The sequence below is a fragment of the Centruroides sculpturatus genome, unplaced genomic scaffold (assembly GCF_000671375.1).
Source record: "Centruroides sculpturatus isolate CEXI.00-Female unplaced genomic scaffold, Cexi_2.0 scaffold555, whole genome shotgun sequence".
NCBI lineage: Eukaryota > Metazoa > Arthropoda > Arachnida > Scorpiones > Buthidae > Centruroides > Centruroides sculpturatus.
The window spans coordinates 208,925-230,940 of NW_019384779.1; the positions used below are offsets into that span (position 1 = coordinate 208,925).

The window sequence follows — 22,016 nt, forward strand, 5'->3', positions numbered from 1 at the left end:
GGTAAGATTTGAGAATTCGAGCTTACGGCTTATAAATTACGTATTTTACATCACCTCTCTCCTATGTCCAACCCCCTTCCCTTTTCGGACGACCAACAAAACTCGATCCTCCTTAAAACTTTTATCATTCACAAATTATAGATACCATAAGTAGACACAAAAGATACAAGAAATTTGAAATAAATATAATAAATGCATAAACTGTATAAAATTTAATGAAATAAACGGATTTCAATCCTTCTCTCTCCTCCCTTCCGGTGTGGACGTCATTTACGGACAGCCCCTTAACGTATTCGTTACTACGCATCTAAACTACCGCATATATAATTTATGTGACACATTTATTCTCTCTAGAATCTGCGTGACAATGATAATGCTTCATTTTATGACTATATAAATAATTGAAATCAGTTTTAAAACTTAAATAACAAGATAGCATTGTTTCTAGTAACCAAGAAGACTGGTTTGCTTTATCAGCAATAAAGCACGTACAGAAAATATTCGGTGCATAAAATATGCCTTATTCATCCATCAAAGTTGTGAAAAGAGTACTGAAAGATAGGATCTTTTATTGCCTCAGTACTCACTTATAAAATCAACAAATAAGTAGTTTAATAATATGTTAGATTTTTTCGTTTCTTATTGATGAATTACGATAACGAAAAGAAAAATATGAGTTAATAATTGGGCTGAAATTTGAAAAAAATTGTAGACCCATAAATTCCCACTGTCGTTCGTCCGACTGTCTGTTCTTCCTTAATCTCGAGAAGGGAGTTAGATAGATAAATATCGAGAGCAGATATGGAAAGACTATGAGCAGGAGGCGCAGATTAACTATATCGCAACTTCCGGTTTGCATCTAAAGTCAATTTAATTTAAAAAATTTTCCTCCGAAAAGAGTTAGATTGACGACCGGCACGACTCTATTTCTAGTAGAAAAGTATGATGTACGGGAGCAAGACAGTACTAATTTGAGGTGGAGAGCATATATTTTGAATTAAATAAATTTAAAAAATATGATTAAAAATTGCAGCCCGGCATTATAACATGTCGCAATAAAATAATTGCTCGTTGTAGACTATAAAATTTAGTTTATAAATATTAAACTTGTTTTAAAATTATATTTTCCAGGACTGTATGAAGAGCGTCAGAAGACATCATTAAATGATTGTAGAATCTTCAATAATATTAAAGGTTACGAGAAATTCTTCAACAGTTGTTTTTATTGTTTAACCTTATTGCAGTAAAATAAAGCTTACTTGAGATTTAATTTTTTGCTTTGATGTTTATTTACACAAGCCGCATCTTATGAGTCTCTAGCTTAGAGCCTCATATTCTTATATGATCATTAACAGGTGGAGGGTAAAGGCCTGTCGTGTGTTTTAGCTTTAAGATAGCGGCGAGTTCTACAGATTAGAGAAAATTATGCTAACTTAATTACAAGATCTTATATAATATTTATTAAATAAATAAATAATTCAATAAATATTTATTTATATACAAACAAAGTTATAAGNTCTGCTCGTATAATTATTTTATTTTAAAAAATATCTCCTTTATATGCTATTTTACTAATATGCATACTACTTTAATTAATACATGTTCTGTTCAACCGGAAAACTTACAATTAAAGACTAATCTTCGTCATAATTCTAGTTGTCTATTTATTTATTCATGAATATTAACTATGTTTTGTATTTATCTTACAATATAATAGGAAAAATTTTAAATAAATTTGCTATAAATACGTCGAAATATGAAAAAGATTCGGGTGTTTTTTCCGTATGTATGGGAGTGTGTGGGGGGGACACGATTTTGTTCACCTTTTTGAAGCTTAATAACTCCCGTGCTTTTCGTCGAAAATTTCTGAAATTTTGCAAGGTGATCTGTGTATTAAGGGGATCGATACTTTTAAATTTTGATGATTAAAAGTCGAGGGAGTGGGGAGATAATGGAAGTCGTGTGAATCTTCAATAGGGTCGGATTTAATGACGATTTAACTCGTTATTAAATCTTTACAATTTTTTATAATACTCATTCCTACCCTGAAAATTAAGCTTTTTCCCATTTTATAATAGTAAAAATATAAAATTTGAAGGTGGACTGAAATATTAATATAACCAAAATGAAAGATTACAGACAATTGAAAATAAATGCCATGACTGCATCCGTGATTACATTATCGGTTAAATAACAGTGATGTCGTTGTGATTTACATAAAACTTCATCCGGAAAATACACATATATGTTTAGTTAGCAATTTTTCCATAATTTACAATGAATCGAATGTGCGTTTAAGAGCACTAATCTAAAATTATTCATTTTAATTATTTTTCAATTTAACAGCAGAATTGTTAATATATATTAAGTATAAATGTATTTTTAGCACTTCGTCTTGTCTAAGCAATTTGTTTCTTAGCTGTAACGCTTATAAATGTAGAGTTTAACCTGATGTTTGTATTTAATTAAAATGTGATATTAGAAGTAAATATTTTGTTAGACTCGGTTGAAGGAGTTTATAAATGAATTTCGTTTACATAAATCATTTCGAATGTGCCATAAATAATTATTGGAACTGGGTATAAATACTGGTAGATTTCTATTTAATAGATAAGAATTGCTGTATTGGAAACAATGAAGACACTTCTAGCTTTGGTCATAGTGTTCTTTGCCGTGGCTTCCATCCATTCGTGCAACAATATCGATGCTAATAATTTATTTAAACAATTCTGCAGTAAGTAATTTTTAACGACATTAATTTTAAATCTATTATTATTAAATTTAAACACAAATTTTATAGATATTCGTAATCGTCAAGCATTCAATTATTGTTTGAGAGAAAACAACGTGAATATTGTAAGAGTTTTACCATTTTATCATTTTAATTGAATATTTGATATTCTATCATTTATTTTAACCATTAAATAATTGAATAGATTAACGATTTGCATCGCAATTGTATCATGCAAGTCAAGTATTATAAAACTATGGATGAATTAAAAAATTTTATTTGCAATGGTAGTACAGAAGAGGTAATTCATTCACTAATTAACAAAAGAATTAATATTCTAACATTTATTCATTGTTTTATTATTGTCTTACAGGAACTTACAAAATATTTTCATTGCTTCTATCCAGCAATCTATGTGGAAAACATAGCTAATCCTAATCTTCTAGATATCAATCGGGTATGGACACATTTCATAAGTTATTCAATTTAATTTAAATATCTGAGGCCCTCTTCCGCTCTGTGAGCACCAAGAGGGCCTCTTTAAAATCGTGCCCGTGGGTTGGCCAGGCCCACAATGGGGTGGGCTAGAAGTGAGTAAGGAGGACATCATTCCCAAAAATCGCCTTGGTCATCCGACCATCTATCTGAATATTAATCCACTTAGGCATTAATAATAATTATAATTACTTTTAATCGTTAAGTTTATTTAAACATACTTTAATTAATATATTTATTTATAATTCAATTTTTTCTTTTCAGAAATGCTTAAAGGAGGTTTCAAAATACTATTAAAGACCTACAACTTTCGAATAATTTGGAATAACCGATTAAAATTTAAATAAAGATTTTTAACTGTCAATTTTTGTATTTATCGTTTGGGTTGATGATAAAGAATTAATATATTTAATTAATAAATTTAATTGCGTCAAATGTCGTTACATTTAAGATCCATTTTTATATAATAAATAATCTTCACTAAAACTTTTTCAAGCTTAAAATTGCGCAGAACTGATTAAATTGTCTTTACGACTGTTATGTATAACAATATATAACAGGAGGAAAGTATGGCGATCGATCAAAAAGACCCTCCAAGATTTTTACATTCTTGGATTCAAAACACCTTGAAACGTCGAGAAATTTAAAAAAATTCGGAGGTTTTTCCTGTATGTATGAATTTTAGTGTGTGTGTGTGTGAGGCACGATTTTTGTTCACCCCGTTTGAAGCTTAATAGCTCCTGTGCTTTATGTCGAAATTTTCTGAAGTTTTTCAGGCGGATTTTTTTATTAGGGGAATCATTGCTATTAAATTTTGGTGTCTAAAGGTTGAGAGTGAGGGGATAAAAGGGTCGTATGTATCTCTACAAGGGTCGGACTTAACGACTATTTTACTGGACTTATTGGCATTTACAATTTGTTTTCTTTGATTCTGCAGTTTTTCGGGTTTTCTTCACATGTCTGACATCTAAATACGGGTCAATTTCTCATAGAAAATTCCCTCGGAATTTTCTATGAGAAGGGGGAGGAAGACCCTCGGGACAGATCGTCCAAATGTTGCTTTGTCTTCTTTTATCAACCCAACACTAAAGAATATCTCTTTTTATATTGATTTAATGTTTGTATTAAGACAAATTCCTCGAGATTTCCTAAAACTAGGAATATTAATCTTCCCACTTTTTCCTATTAATTATTCAGTGTGGAAGGACAACAGAAATAAATCTGTTTAATTAACGCTATTTTAAATCTGTTGTTCCCAGAAAAACACGCCGCAGTCGTCGTTACATAGAATTTATCATTTCTTTTGAGTCTAAAACACGTCGACTACTTTTCTGTCATTTTAAACACATTTAATAAAAATAATAAATTTAAATATTTGAAATGTCAGAAAATTTCTCGTTTCTTTTCACAGTTTTAAAGGATATTATTATATAATTTAGTATACTGATTGATACGGTCGATTGCTCGAATTCAATGAGGCAATATTGCTTGATTTCAAATTTCAATGACACATTTTGAATTATTATTAATAAACTTTATTGAAACAATGTCTTAACATAAACATATTTCTTATTATCTTAAAAAATTGCTTGATGTATTAAACACATCGCTGTTTATTCGCTTGCAGCACTCTTCAAGCATTTCTGGAAAATATTTTTAAAATATTTGTTTATATTCCTTTCTATAAATGTTAATTAATAAAAAATTAATAAAAATTGTTTAATTTTAATATAAATAAATTCATCCTTATTTATATTTTCGTTAACACTTCTAAGAATTCTTTCCTACCTGAACAATATCAATGAATTTTAGATTAGCATGAAATTCTACTTCCAAAGCTGGAACGAAGCATCTTAAATATTTTGCATATTCCTTCAAAATAGCATAATTTTAAATTAGATTAGTTAGAAAGGAATAAAGTAATTTAAATATTAAATAATAATACCTCGTCAGTTCTTGTTTTGCAAATAAAATTAGCTATTTCTCCCAAAGTTTGATAATATTTCACTTGTAAGGCGCAGTTACGATGCAATTTTACAGACTATTTAATTAATTTAGAATAAAACACAAATTTATAAAAAATTTAATATTAGTTTAAAATAATAATAAATAAATAATATTACTATTTCGGCATCATTTTCCAACATGCAGTATCTAAAACGTTCGGGATGATGTAGTTCTAACCAACAAAAAAAAAAATATGCTTATTTTATTGTCTATCGGTAAAAGCCTGTTTGATATAACAATTTTATCGATATTTTATATTTTATAGACAATAAATACGGTACTTACCACAATATTGTCTATCCAAATCTTCTACAGTAACAGGATAAGTGGAACGGCACTCGGAGAAAGAAGTGGCAATGCCAAAAGCAACTATAGCTAATGCGATCTTCATTGTGTCGTTGATTGTTTCTTCAACTCGATTCGAGTATATTTTTATTCGAATTTTCTGTATATTTATAGTTATACAGTTTACATTGCGAAAGGCGTGCGTTTAATAATAATTGTATAATTTACTTCGAAGAATTTTAAGATACATTCAACCGTAAAAGTATATAATTGACAAAAGAGTAAACCATAAATGAGCAAATATATCTTGTGACGTGGTCACAATGCTCTCCACTTCAAATTAGTAGTGTCTTACCCCTGTAAATCATACTTTTCCGTTAGTATTAGTAGCTTTTACCAAAAATTTGAATATTATAAAATTCTGATTTATAAATTTAGTTTCTATTATATCAATAATTAATTTTTTATTATATAGATGCTATTTAGTAATCATTAGACATTAATTAGGTTACCGTCTATCAATATTCTGGTCAGGGTCATATCGTATTTATTATATGACCCTGATTTCTGAGAAACGTGTAAATGTTATTTCCAGTCAAATTATATGTAATTATACATAATGAATATATTTAAACGTTTCCTCGAAAATATTTATACACAATTTAAGTAAAAATTATTACAGGACTTAGAAATCGTACATTTTTTAATATTAATTTTCTCTCGTTTCGAAACTAAAACAATTTTTCAGAAGGTATCCTACTTACGCTATAAACTGTATTTATTGTCTTTTCTAGCTACATAATAAAGCTAAATCTCGTATTAATTCAANTTCAAGAAATTTTTGTACTCCTGTAGTCACTGTTAAATATCATTTGTTTTATGAAATTGTACAATAAGCAATGAAGAGAGTCAAATAACCCCAAATGCATTTCCGTTGTACAAAATAAATGTTATATTATTCATCGCAATGTGTTCGTGTGTCATAAGTTTTACATAGCAGTTTTATGCTTATTCCCAAACAACGAAGAAACGAGCAATTATTTATTGTGACATAGTCACCGTCCGGGCTGCAATTTTTAATCATATTGTTAATTTATTAATTTAAAATATACGCTTTCTTCCTCAAATTAGTAGTGGCTTGCCCCTCATCATCATAGTTTTCCTGATAGAAATAGAATAGTACTGGTCATCTAACTTCTTTCTATATCTGGTCTCGGCTTTCATCTATCTATAAAAGACAGTATTTTTATATGAAATTGGTAGTTAATGATTAAATAGTATTACTTTTTAGCACTCTTCAAACATGCCGACTTATGCACATACTATTTACTGCTTTACACTGTTATGAGTGTTATTTTATTTGTTCTCTATTTGTTACTCAATAGTTTTGGAGATAACATAACACAATTCATTGAATTATTCTCGAAATTTATTTATTTTCTTAGCACAATGTTGCCGTTGAGAACATATCACACAGGAACACTTTCAGAGGAAAAAGGTTGTTTTATTGATGTGAACGGATATGTCCATCTTGTCTATGTCCTCTGTGCATCTCATCATGTACCCTACAGCACATGTTATAATATCCTAACGTGTATATGTGTGGAGCCAAAAGTTCTTTTGGCTCCTTTTGACTTTTTCAACTACGCGTATATCTTCTTACGAGTTATGTTGGTTTAACTGTCACTATCTCAGGACTGAAGAGGGGAGTTAAGCCCGAAATGCATATCCGTTCATACCAACAGAACAACCTTTTTCCTCTGGAAGTGTTCCTGCGCGATATGTTCTCAATTGCAACATTGTGCTAAGAAAGTACTGTACATATAATAGAGAACAAAAAGCAACCAAGATTTAAATCAACATATTGTTTGTCTTACTTTTGTTATTATAGATATTAGATTTTTTATTCAGTTTTATATATAATAAATAGGCATACTTTGATTTCTTCTTCCATTATTGATCAATATCAAATGTAAATCTTAATTGGACTGTAATTTGAAAAAATTGTAGATCTATAAATTCCCACTGTATTCTGTTCGGCTGACTGTCCTCTTTTAATCTCCAGAACGGAGTGATATTGACGAAGGACGACAGCAGATACGGAAAACTTAAGGTCAGGAAGCCCCGATCAACCATATACTAACCTTCGATCAAACCGGAACTCACACTATTTGAATTTGAAATTTGTCTCCAGAAAGGAGTTAGATAGATGACTGGAACGACTTTATTCCTAACAGGAAAAGTATGATGTACAGGGGCAAGCCGTTACTAATTTGAGGTGGAGAGCTTATAGTTTAAATAGAATAATTTAAAATTATAATTAAGAATTGCAGCCCAGATTTGTGAGCCACAAGAAAATAATTGCTCGCTTCAGAATGAATTCCTTTGATAAAAAGAATATTTGAATATAAATTGAAAAAAGAATATATGAATTAGTTGAAACGAATTAAAAACTAATTTATGTGCATAGAAACTGACTTATTTGTTGAAATACTTTACATTTATAATCGTAAATTCCGGATCGAAAGATGTGGATGCATTACATGCCATAATAATTATTACGTAAAATTAATATCCTATCGATGATAATTAAACACGCTTGTCAATAATAATCACATTGTTTAAGATAAAGTTATTAATAATGTAAAAGTATATATGGAGTATTGAAATTACTTTAAATGTTTACATTTTACAGAATTTTATTAAATATTATATTTAATACTGTAATACAGCAATAGAATTCATAAAATCCACAAAAAGCTTTAAATTATCAATAAAATATTTCATTTCTAAAAGCTTTATTCTATTTTTCAATTTTGTCTAAACACATTCAATTTCTACATAATAAATTGCTCATTTAGTCACTCGTTAGCACGTGGCATATCGATACTCAAAAGTTTCAATTGATTAATTCGTTTCGTAATTACAGCTCGAGAAATTTAATAAAGTCACTTTATATACTTCATTTATCAATTGTTACAAAGTAATTTGTTGCTTGGATACGGTTCTGTCGAGAGTTGTTACGTTTTTCAAAAGGTATCACGAAAATTCCCATTGGTTTTCTATATTCGTGCGAAGAATTGCGCAAAATTAAATGCGGGTCAAACAAATCATAAATCTCTCGCGTCAAATTATTCCGAATATTCGACTGTGAATAATTACTCGGCCAAAGTGAATATAAATACAAAATGAATTTCGTTTGATTGCAATACAGCGCACTTCTAGCAGTTACCATGAAGACCGCACTCGCTGTAGTTATTGTTTTCCTTGTTATATCTTGCATCGAATCGTGGACTCCGGCAGAAATAGCCGAATTAACTAGACAATATTGCGGTAAGCGTTTTATTTAAAGATATATTCGTATTTAATCATTTATACAATTTCGATATAAATTCTACATAATTACAGGGATAAATGACCGTCGAGAAGTCAATTATTGCGTAAGAGAAAATGGAATAGAAATCGTAAGATCGTCTTTATTGCTTTCAAATTTCAATTTAAGTATAAAAGTAACGCATTTGAGTAAATATTTAAACGATTATTCAGATCGTCGATTTACATCGTAACTGCGTGAGACAAGTGAGGTATTACGACACACTGGACGAATTAAAGAAGTTCATTTGTAACACCAGAACCGAAAAGGTATTGTGTGTTTGATATTATAAAGACGGATATTAATCGATTTGCGATGTTTAATGTTTATATTACGTACAGGATTACGCAGAATATCTGAGATGCATAACCCCCGCATTGCTGGCAGAAAACAAAGCCAATCCAAATTTACTGGGAATATATCAGGTATACTTAACGTTTCGTTTAATTCTTTTAAGTTTAATTATTCTGATAAGATTATAATTTTGCTTACGAATTTGTTGTTACTAATACAATTTTGTCTCGTATCTTACAGAAATGCTTAAATCAAGTGGAAAGAAGTGAACATACTTATTACTGAACACTCTGATAACTAATAATGTGTTAATTCTTTCTGTATCAAAGTGTCAAATAAAATATATGCATGCAATTCTTGAATATCGTGTAGCTATTATTTTATAATTACTTTTCAAACATCTACTTATTGGGCTACAATTTAAAAAAATTGTAGACCTATAAATTTCCACAGTCGTCTATATGTCTGGCTATCTGTTCTTCCTTAATCTCGAGAACTGTAACAACTATTAACCGATTAATAGCATTAACTGTGCCCGATGCAAACCGAAGTCACGTTATTATAATTGAAAAATTTTTCACCGAAAGGAGTTAGCCAGATAATCGCTTGAATAAGTTGAAGTTACATCCTTCTAACAGGAAAAGTATGATGTACAGGGGAAAACACCACTAATTTAAAGTGGAAAGCACATATTTTAAATAAAATAAATAGACTTTGATCGAAATAATTTAATTGACATCGACAAATGAATAAAATTTTAAAAATGTTAAGAATCATTTGTTTGTATCTTGTGAATACACTGAACACTTAAAGGATACTTTTTCGACAATTGACTTTAAAATGACTCGTCTAAACGATGATGATTTAAGTTATGTAACGTTGTATAAAATTTATAAATTTTTTTGTTATTCACTAAATATGGTAACGTAGTCCTACTAATTTAAGTTATATATAATTGTAATTAAATAATACAATAATGTTTGTATTTTAACGATGTTGTTTGTACTTCCTCATCCCCTTTATAAAGGCGGAAGTCAAAGCGAATAAACGATTGATTGATTGATTGATAATAATTATAATATATAGTCTCGAATATTAACTACATCATATATACTTGCACATTATTAACAAGTTTGTCTTGAACAAGCTTGTTTAATCCATCGATAGAACATTAATTTTACATAATAATTATTATGGTATGTAATGTGTAATTTACCCACATCTTTCAATCCGTAATTTACCATTATAAATGGAAATTATTTTAATAAATGAGTCAGATAATTCGAAATTTTTCCCCAAAAGCGGTTAGATGACCGGCACGATTTCGTTGCCATCAGGAAAACTATGATGTACAGGGGAAGCCACTACTAATTTGAGGAGGAAAGCGTATATTTTAAATTAAATAAATTAACAATATGATTAAAAATTGCAGCCCGGATAGTGACGATGTCACAATAAATAATTGCTCGTTTCTTTTGTTCTTTCGAAGAAGAACAAAACTGCTATGTAGAACTTATAAGACAAAAACACATTGCCATGAATAATATAACATTTATTTTGTACAACGGAAATGCATTTGGGATTACTTGCCTTTCTTCAGTCCTTATTGTACAATTTCATAAAACTGAAATGATATTTAACAGTGACTACAGGAGTACAAAAATTTCTTGAAAGTTTAAATAAAGACATTATAATAAATTAAGTATTTATTATAATGTAAAGTATTTATTATAATATAAAGACATTAAAGACATTATAATAACCAGTGTGGCTTCTTAATTTACGGGAAGTACGGTATTTGTTTACTGAGAATTTATATTAAAATATGCGTTTTTTATTTTAAATTATAATGGTTTTAAATTAAAAAGAAATATTTTGCACTTCTCGGATGGTAACACCAATTAACGGATGAAAGAAAATAGTAGTAGAAAATAGCAGACAATATAGTTATTAAGTTCCGCGAAAATTGCAAAATTAAACGACAAATTTCAAGAAATTGAAGGCAGGTGGCAAGTATTAGAGAAGGAGATAGAAAACGGAATGCTGCAAGAATTACAAGAACTATATTTATCTATTGAAAGAATATAGTAGCTCACTTGTTATTGCATCGTCCTTAACAATTAGTTTTGTTTCTCATAACATTTATAAATACATACAATGCTTCGTATGTCGATACAATGACATCGCCTTGCAATTAAGTAAGCACGGAGAGTTGCCAAATACTACCGATTAAGATTTTTTATCGTCTATTTTCATTTTACTAAGCAATACGCGAGTTAAGATTGAAAATTGCAGCTTGATGTTTAATCTTTTCCGAGAAAAATTAAATTGTTATAAACTTGCTTATAATATGATGTAAATGATACGATGTCAGCAAACCTGAATTTTGAAGGTTCGTGAATGAAGATAATAGAGAAAATGGTTAAGAAAATGTATGTATTGATACGTATTTTATCTATAAACAAACAGAAAAACCCAAAATATACGAATAACGAGCAACTATTTTATTGTGACATCATCGCAATGCCTGGCTGCAATTTTTAATTATATTTTGAATTTATTTAATTTAAAATATATGCTTTCCACCTGGAATTTTTAACGTCTTGCTCCCGTACATCATACTTTTCTACTAGAAATAGAGTCGTGCCGGTCGNCACTTCGGATTAGAGTCTTACCCCTGTAGATCATACTTTTCCTATAATAGAATCGTACCGACTACTCTATTGCTAGCGATTATCTGGCTAACTCCTTTCGGTGAAAAATTTTTCAATTATAATAACGTGACTTCGGTTTGCATCGGGCACAGTTAATGCTATTAATCGGTTAATAGTTGTTACAGTTCTCGAGATTAAGGAAGAACAGATAGCCAGACATATAGACGACTGTGGAAATTTATAGGTCTACAATTTTTTTAAATTGTAGCCCAATAAGTAGATGTTTGAAAAGTAATTATAAAATAATAGCTACACGATATTCAAGAATTGCATGCATATATTTTATTTGACACTTTGATACAGAAAGAATTAACACATTATTAGTTATCAGAGTGTTCAGTAATAAGTATGTTCACTTCTTTCCACTTGATTTAAGCATTTCTGTAAGATACGAGACAAAATTGTATTAGTAACAACAAATTCGTAAGCAAAATTATAATCTTATCAGAATAATTAAACTTAAAAGAATTAAACGAAACGTTAAGTATACCTGATATATTCCCAGTAAATTTGGATTGGCTTTGTTTTCTGCCAGCAATGCGGGGGTTATGCATCTCAGATATTCTGCGTAATCCTGTACGTAATATAAACATTAAACATCGCAAATCGATTAATATCCGTCTTTATAATATCAAACACACAATACCTTTTCGGTTCTGGTGTTACAAATGAACTTCTTTAATTCGTCCAGTGTGTCGTAATACCTCACTTGTCTCACGCAGTTACGATGTAAATCGACGATCTGAATAATCGTTTAAATATTTACTCAAATGCGTTACTTTTATACTTAAATTGAAATTTGAAAGCAATAAAGACGATCTTACGATTTCTATTCCATTTTCTCTTACGCAATAATTGACTTCTCGACGGTCATTTATCCCTGTAATTATGTAGAATTTATATCGAAATTGTATAAATGATTAAATACGAATATATCTTTAAATAAAACGCTTACCGCAATATTGTCTAGTTAATTCGGCTATTTCTGCCGGAGTCCACGATTCGATGCAAGATATAACAAGGAAAACAATAACTACAGCGAGTGCGGTCTTCATGGTAACTGCTAGAAGTGCGCTGTATTGCAATCAAACGAAATTCATTTTGTATTTATATTCACTTTGGCCGAGTAATTATTCACAGTCGAATATTCGGAATAATTTGACGCGAGAGATTTATGATTTGTTTGACCCGCATTTAATTTTGCGCAATTCTTCGCACGAATATAGAAAACCAATGGGAATTTTCGTGATACCTTTTGAAAAACGTAACAACTCTCGACAGAACCGTATCCAAGCAACAAATTACTTTGTAACAATTGATAAATGAAGTATATAAAGTGACTTTATTAAATTTCTCGAGCTATAATTACGAAACGAATTAATCAATTGAAACTTTTGAGTATCGATATGCCACGTGCTAACGAGTGACTAAATGAGCAATTTATTATGTAGAAATTGAATGTGTTTAGACAAAATTGAAAAATAGAATAAAGCTTTTAGAAATGAAATATTTTATTGATAATTTAAAGCTTTTTGTGGATTTTATGAATTCTATTGCTGTATTACAGTATTAAATATAATATTTAATAAAATTCTGTAAAATGTAAACATTTAAAGTAATTTCAATAGACGATATATAAATTCTTATTAACATTAAATAAACCAATTTTTACTGGTCTAGGTAATTATTTGTTTCTGAAGGAATTCTTTAATTGTAGATCTATAAATTCCTACTGTGGTTTGTCTGGCTGTTTTTCCCTTAATCTCGAGAACTGAGTTATATAGATAAAAGGTAAGACAAGATATGAAAAGTTCAACTGTAAAGGAACTTCTAATGCAGACATCGAGTCACTTTATTTCAATTCAAAATTTTCCCTTCGAAAGTTGTGAGATAAATGACCAGCACCACTCTATTGTTAAAAAAAAAGTATGATGTATAGGGAGGGGCAAACCCATACTAATTCGAGGTGGAGAGCGTATATTTTAAATTAAATAAATTATGATAATGATTCTGATGCGAGTGAAGTTAATGTTAAAAATTTCGTTTAAACTGTAAATAATAAACTTAACAATATTATTATTGTCTATATATGGTTTATCTTCACTGAAATTTTAGTATTATAAAAAGTCCAAAATTAGATTTTTTAAACTAATTTTGCATGTTTTCTTGTAAATATTTGCAAATAACTGTATATTTTCGGTTTCTAATTATGTTCCTACGCATTTATTTTCTCAAAAAAATTCTTTTCATACCTTTTCTGTGAAAACATATCATCATAAGTTACGTGGAGATAAGGCAGAGAATTGATTTTAATCACCAGTTTCTAACTCAAAAATATAACAAAAAGATCCTATAGTTTCTGTTATATATCTATAAATATTGTTTACATTTCGGGACGAATGTATCGATATTCTGTAACTGCAAACGGATATTTATGTAGCGAAGAGAAATTGCTAAATCTATGATTTTTCTCTAGCATCTCATCGATTTTAGATAAAGAAGGCAATTATAACTCTCATCCTGTCTTTCTACCTGATCCTTTTTTATATATAAATCCACGGTATTTTCTACTGAATGTAGAAATAAATAAATTTAATATGGGATGTATTTTTGCGTGGTAAACATACATTGTTCAATATTCTTATTGATGTAATTGTTTGTATGACTTATTTATTTTTTTAAAATATATTGTGTAAATTATTAAAATTTAATCGCTTTTAATTGTATTTATATTTTAAATTTCTCTGTAGCATTAAACATGGAAGTTAGAAGTCAAACTTTACATCTCTTTGATAATATTAGCCACAAATAAATATCACTTCAAAGTTGAAGATTTAATATATCTTTCCCAGTTAAAATATAATTAGTTTCTGTGATGTTTCTCCGGCATTTATAATTAATTAATGCCATAGCTTAATTTTTAATTAAAGTTCTTGGTTTGTTTAAATATCACTTTACTACTTTCAATCGGATTTATGTTTTATTTGTTACTGAAGAAAGTTATTTTAATTGATTCTTCCTTTTCTTTATTTTTATCTCTTGCACGACATCGTGGCCTCATAATCATCTGTATAAGATCTCGCTCGTGTGTTCTGAGAGGGTGTCAACTGAGCCATTTAGTCTGAAGTACTTCTTTTCCATTAAAAATAAAAATATTTTAACAAATAAAAATTTAGTTTTTGTTTACAGTTTCCTATACATTAATTAAGTATATTTTNAGTCTGAAGTACTTCTTTTCCATTAAAAATAAAAATATTTTAACAAATAAAAATTTAGTTTTTGTTTACAGTTTCCTATACATTAATTAAGTATATTTTAATTAAAAATTGCACAAATAAATAATAAAATGTGACAAAATATATCTTGTGACGTGGTCACAATGCTGGAGTGCAATTTTTCGTCACAACGCTCTCAATTTTAGTACTGTCTTGCTCCCGTACATCATACTTTTCCTGTTAAACAATGGAGTCATGCCGGCCATCTATTTTATTCCATTCAGGAGAAAATTTCCTTTTTATAGTTATTTAATTTCACAAAAATACTGGTCCTCAAAAGATTGGAATGAAAAAAAAAACTGTCAGTGAAAACAAATGGTTTGAGAAGCGCTGTTGAAACACATGTTGGGTCTACGATTTTAAATAAAATATTTTATTTTTAAACAGAAAATTCTTTATATGGTATTGACCATATATCTAACATATAGATTATTGAACTGTAATTTTCAAAAACTGTAAATCTATAAATTTCCATCGGCGTTCGCTGTCTGTTCTTTCTTAATCTCGAGAACAAAGTTAGAAAAATGAAAGTCGAAACCAGATATGGAAAGAGTAGTGGCAGTAAGTCCAGATTAGCTATACACGAACGTCTGGTTTTGATCAGAAACCACGTCATTTAATTAAAAAAAATTCCTCCTGAACAGAGTTAAATAGATGACAAGCATAACTCCATTGTAAACAGGAAAAGTATGATGTACAAGAGCAAGACAGCACTAAAATATAAGCGTTGTGACGAAAAATTGCACTCCAGCATTGTGAGTTAGTGACAGACAATAAGACTCGTGGCATTAGAGAGTTCTAATTATGACGTATAAAAAGCTGAAAAAGAGTTAATACAATATATTTTTTATTTGCTGTCTATAATAGGTATGTGATGTGAAAATTTTTATCAATTTGAGTTGATCTGTAGAAATTTGCCTGTCTACATGCCAACTTGTTTGGTCAACATGGCTGAGCAAGTAGACTTTGCCTTTAGTTGCTTTAAAGGCTAACTTATACAAGTAATATTTTACACGTTAATGTTAATCTTTCAACGACAAATTTTAAAATTTTCTTCATATAATTCTTCATTATTTTATATAGAGGAGAAGGTGGTATTATGGAACCCAAATTACATTTTAGTGAATTGTAAACAAGGTATCATAACTACAACCACAGTTTTTGTGCGAAAAGTACCGGTAACTAGTAAACTAAACGTTCCTAATTGGATTTTTCGCTAGTGTAATTATAAGTATGGTTTTTGAAGGCTTTTGTACAAAAAGTCCGAAAGTAGGCTTAGAGAAAATCGGGTGGTAATATGGAACCTTACTGTATATTTTCAAAAAAATGCTTNAAAATATCAGAGTTATTGAAAAAAATCTTCATTTTAAACGAGCAATTATTTATTATGACATCGTTATAATGCCGGGCTGCAATTTTTAATCATATTTTTTAAATTTATTTAATTCAAAATATATGCTCTCCACCTCAAATTAGTGTCGTGCCCCTGTACATCATACTTTCCCTGTTAGCAACAGAGTCGTGCCGTCATCTAACTCCGTTCTCGAGATTAAAGAAAGATAAAAAGTCAGACGAACGGACAGACAGACGACAAAGGAATTTATAAGTCTAAATTTTTTTTAAATTTGCAGCCCAACAAACAAAACTCTTACTTACCTCGACGACATCGAGGAATCTATGGTTTCTACTAGCTTCAGCGTGCATAGCAGGTACGAAACAATTTAAAAACTCTTCGTGTTCCTTTTAAATAAATGTAAATTTGTATTAATTCAGCCTTAAATATTTTAAGTACTGTAATAAAATTAACAATAAAATTTGCAAGAGATCGTTTAAATGCTGTATGTGAAGTACCTTTGCGGTTCTAGTTTTGCAGATGAAGCGAGTTAAATCATCCGTGGAAGAATAATATTTCACTTTCTGAATACATCTGCGAAATATTTCTACAGCCTGCACAATTAAGAATATTAAAAATTTATGTATAAATTTTCTAAAACTTTCTAACAAGTAACGACGAAAATAATTCTTACTTCTCCGGCTCCACGTTCTCGTACGCAATGTCGTAATTGAGCAGGATTTCTTAATGCTACAGAAAAGATAAGTCTTGACTAATTAATATATTTATAGCTCATTTATTTATAATAACTGCACTTACCGCAATATTCCTTATTAAAATCTTCCACTCCCGAACGGGATTCAATCGAATAAATGGCAAAGCAAACAATAACCATACCCAGAAAGATCTTCATACTCGTAAGTTTCTGTACCTGTAAATCTGCAGATATTGTAGATTTTTATCTAATATTTATACCCGTTCACTTGCGAAATTTATTTCCTACGTTCTAAATTCTCAATGGTTCAATTTTTACAACGATTTATTATTTAAAAAGTCCTCGACCCAAAATAAATTTAAATTTTCTTAGAAAGGAATAAAAGTGATAAAAATTAACATTAGAAGGTACTACCGTAATTATTTGTTAAATTAAACATTGCTTTAAGCTGCTTATTTTAGTAAATGATTTATTAAAAAGTAATCTTATATGTGTAGAAATCATTTTAAGCGTTTATTAATAATACCGAACGTAATTATTACTAGGAAAATTATATTCGACCTGTTTGACGCTTACTGTTTAAATACGAACGTATCGTACTTTAATGACGATTTTAATCGTTATTAGCATTTAGAATTTTTTTTATAAAACCCGTCTCTATCCTCGAAATTAAGCTTTTTATCATTTTGCAATAGTTAAAAATATAAAAATTTTTTTTAAAATGTCGTGTTGCCGGGAAAGTTAAGCAACTGGTCTCTAGATTTCTTTTTATATTACTTCAAAATCTTAATTTAATAGCATCGATCCTTCTAATAAACAAATCTCCTGCAAAATTTCAAAAATTTTCGACAAAAATCACAGGAGTTAATCTTCGAAACGGGTGAACAAAATCGTGCACCTACTACACACGCTAACATCCATACATACAGAAGAAAAAAACTCGAATTTTATTGCATTTCTCGACGTTTCAAGGTCTCCTGAGTCCAAAAATGTAAAACTCGGGGGAGTCATTTTTTGATCGATTGCCATACTTTCCCTCTGTTATATATAACAGCCGGAAAAGTAAAAAATAATAATATTGTAATAATAAAGTAAACACAGACAGATGGCGCTTAAGTCAGACAACGGCTGTTAACACGTTGCTTAGTATCAAACTTTAAAGCATTGTAGGACCTGAAATATTTAACATTTCTACACTAATACCTGTTTTTTAGAGTGAATAGATAATATACTAGACGTCCTCTTTACAAAGCGCTACGTGTTTTTTTTCCATTATAATGTCCACCTTTTCTAGTCTCAAAATACCAGAAGTAGTTGGCATTACGAGCATTAGAATCGGGCACACAAAATCGTCTTAATGCAACGTGGTTCGCTTCGTTTTCTCTTATTGAGGCTTCGGTGTACACACCGTACTCCTCTTCCCACTATTTTGGTTTGTGATAGAACACGTATGCGGGTATTTCGAGTGTGTACAGATATTCTGATGTGGTAAATTTTGTGCCGGTGCTCACCGAAACGTGCTTTTCTATTGATCCTCAGACCCTTTTTACCCGATAAATGAATACATTGGAAAATATGTCTTACATTTAAAAATGTCGTTGATAAATGGTTATTATTTCGTAGTATTTTGTAAGAAATTTTCCTGTTAAATATTCTAGTAAATAAAATTATTAAAAATATAAGAATATTGCATAGAAATTTAATTTAAATTTTAATATGCTGTACAGTATACTAATCATTTCGAATAAATACTTTTTATCTGGCAATAAATACTATATCTAATTATAAAATTGCTTTAAAATTTTAAAAACATTATATAACAATGCACACCAAATTCCATTCACGTATAAAATTGAGTAAATATAACATTATTCGAGTTTTGTGTACTTTATTAAACTTTTGCTTCGGGCAATAAATATTAGTTTGTACGTGATTTTTTGAATATAAAAGATTTTTTCTGGTATAATTCTAAAGGTATTATGACAAAGAACGAAGAATAAACAACCTATAAATGGCTACTCGAGTGTAGTACGTGTAGGTACAGTACGAGTGATACACAAAGGCATCACTCGCAGCAATGTACAGTACAGTATATCATATTTGAGTGAAGTACAGTATATATAGTTCTACACTGATATATTTTCTCTTCGATGCATTTATTACTTTAACATATATATATAGGCCTATTGATCGGTACGAAATATATATGTCTAAGATATACAATTTCAATATGGAATAAATTATGTTATAAAAATGGCATTTACAACTTCCCAGATTTCACCACTTATATAAATTTTTTTTTTATTACGACTGTGAGAAATGCCATATTTAAATGTTAAGTATGATTTTTGTTATTCATTTCTGTGTATTATAATATAGTTAAAAATGTATTTCAAGGAACGTAATCTCAATTTAAGACATTGAGCTTAAGGAAAAAAGGAAGATTGGAATTTGGAAAGGGCCTGTCAGAAATCGAAAGGGAAGAAGGTCTCCATCTCACTTCTGTCTGGTCCTAGTCATTCGCATTGATTTAAAACAATTAAACTTCAAATAAAGATTGACTAGAAGAAAAATTTAATGAATAAATCCGTAATTTAATAGTATATTTCGAGGAATAATAATTTATACTTTTATAATTGAGAAAGTGCCCGAATCATTTATTTTAAAATTTTTAATATTTTATACAGTTTGTAGAGATATTTTTCATATATTTGAAGTTATAGCTACTAAAGATTAGCCATGTAGAAAGATATTAAGTCGTAAAGTCACGCATGATTGCAAGCCAACTATTGTGTATCGTGAATCATCATCAACTCGAACATTGAATAATACTCAATTATATAAGAATTCGAATTAACTTTTGATGTTTATAAGATTACATACTTAACTGTAATTAAGACATATGACTATTTCGTCAATAGTAAGTTCGCCTTGAACTATTTTCTTATGCTAAAGCTAAGAAAATACATAAATTTTTCACAGTTTCTATTAATTAAAAAAATATATACAAGTGCTAATAAAACGTCACGTATACAGTGAAACCTGCTAATATGACTACTAAAGAGACCAGCCGAAAATGATCACCTTGTGCGGGTGGACACATTTAGCAGGTTTCGCTGTAGTTTGTATGAATATAAAATAATGTTAAATTATTCTTTTATATAGGCTCATAGAATTAAATTAAGTAAATCGAATAGAATTCTTACTGGAGAAAATGTTAAATTTTTCTTGTCACCCTTAATAAAATCAAGAAGAAAATATTTGCTACAGAAAAGATAGTATAGAATGGCATTATTTATACAGAACTAATGTAATTTATAACCCGAAGGCAATCAGTAATGCTGTTTTGGTAAAGTAAGAATGTTTACAAAGTTATCCTCATGAAAAAATACGTATCAAAACAAGTGTAAGTAAAGCTATAACCAAGACTTTTGTACGGTCAAAGTGACGAATAGATAATATAAAAGTGATTTTCGCTCTAATCTGCATGTTACTTAATTTATTTTCTGCTCATTTAATAATTAATTCAGCGAAATAATAATTTATTTAAGTTGCTTTTATCTAGCTATTTGCTCGAGTGAATCAGAAAGAGAAGATTGTGAACTTTCTTATGAATTTTTCTCCTTAAGTAAAGTAATTAAAGCTTGTACGAGTGTTTTATACTTGTCAGCATTTTAATTTCTGCATAAAATGCGATTAATAAACTCGAATATTTTAAGAATTTACTATTTTCTTTCTTTTTTTTTCTTTATAAGGAAAAGATCTCTAGAGATAACAAAAAGTAATTTTGTATTTTCTAAGCTGGTATTTATATTTATTTAAAATGTATAAGTTTAGTATATAATCCAAGTAAATAACGAGGTTACTATGAGAGTGATTTATGTGTTATGGAGTTTCGCAAAAGTAAAATCGATGATTAAACAGTAATAGTTTAAGCGTGTTGGTTGCTTAAGCTTGTGGGGATTATAAATTTTCTATTTATACTCGAGGTAACGTGAGTCGGACGAATGATATAGTCACACTGTAAACAACATATTGAAAAATAATTATGATTGAAAGTGTTAGTTTTGTAGCTATTTTCCAATGCTTTTAGTCGACCGTACCCCTTAGTAAGTTGGAAAATCGCGTTATCCATTTATACGGTTTGCAAATTTCGGGGGTCGCGATCTACTAGTCGATCGCTTGAGGTTTTCTACGTTCTAAGCCAAATTAATGTACAGTACTTTTAATCATTTTAAACTCTTCTTTATCACGGTGATAATACCGTAAGATAATCTAAGATTGCAACTTTATCTCAGAAAGTCCCGATTTAACGAGTGAAAATGTTGTTTTATAAATATATAAAACTATTCCCAACCTTTTTAAGACAAATTAATGCGATAATAATTAATTTTATCTATTATTACTTTTCCGGCTGTTATGTAGGGGAGACCGGGGCAAGATCGGCATGTTAAGCTTTACTTAAATTTTGTGTAATAAATATTGCTGTAAACTGGAAAAAAAGCTTTGCATATTGTCTATTGGAATGTTACCTTACTATAGAACTGGTTAAAATCAGTTTGGAAATAAAAATAATTAAAATAATTACAACTTTACAAGAAGAGAGAAATTGACGAAGTTGCCCCGGGTATAGGGGCAAGATCGGCAACTTCTCTCTTTTTGTAAAGTTGTAATTATTTTAATTATTTTTATTAAAGTTGCCCCTGGTATAGGGGCAACAGTAATGGGGCAAGATAGGCACGTATATAAAATTATGTTATTAACAATGTATAAGTTGGAATTCACTATTAAAAC

The 22,016-nt window shown here is 29.4% G+C and overlaps 2 protein-coding genes and 2 long non-coding RNA genes across 4 annotated transcripts; 2 read left to right on the top strand and 2 right to left on the bottom strand.

The window, feature by feature from the left end:
- Window positions 1-2,567: 2,567 nt before the first annotated feature.
- On the top strand, window positions 2,568-3,840 carry LOC111629154. Its single transcript, XM_023373023.1, has 5 exons — window positions 2,568-2,734; window positions 2,801-2,856; window positions 2,937-3,032; window positions 3,105-3,188; window positions 3,491-3,840. The coding sequence occupies exons 1-5, from the start codon at window positions 2,635-2,637 to the stop codon at window positions 3,521-3,523; spliced, it is 369 nt and encodes a 122-aa protein (XP_023228791.1). The 5' UTR covers window positions 2,568-2,634; the 3' UTR covers window positions 3,524-3,840.
- Window positions 3,841-4,264: 424 nt separating this feature from the next.
- Window positions 4,265-5,869, bottom strand: LOC111629134. Its single transcript, XM_023373005.1, has 5 exons — window positions 5,519-5,869; window positions 5,350-5,405; window positions 5,172-5,267; window positions 5,015-5,098; window positions 4,265-4,869 (listed from the first exon to the last, which is right to left on the bottom strand). Exons 1-5 carry the CDS (start codon window positions 5,622-5,624, stop codon window positions 4,840-4,842), a joined length of 372 nt encoding a protein of 123 aa, XP_023228773.1. The 5' UTR covers window positions 5,625-5,869; the 3' UTR covers window positions 4,265-4,839.
- A 3,202-nt stretch (window positions 5,870-9,071) lies between these two features.
- LOC111629136 lies at window positions 9,072-9,537 on the top strand. The gene is made up of 3 exons (XR_002757283.1): window positions 9,072-9,160; window positions 9,233-9,316; window positions 9,426-9,537. It is a non-coding gene; the product is annotated as an uncharacterized LOC111629136 (long non-coding RNA).
- Window positions 9,538-12,168: 2,631 nt separating this feature from the next.
- LOC111629145 lies at window positions 12,169-12,634 on the bottom strand. Its single transcript, XR_002757284.1, has 3 exons — window positions 12,546-12,634; window positions 12,390-12,473; window positions 12,169-12,280 (listed from the first exon to the last, which is right to left on the bottom strand). It is a non-coding gene; the product is annotated as an uncharacterized LOC111629145 (long non-coding RNA).
- Window positions 12,635-22,016: the final 9,382 nt, after the last annotated feature.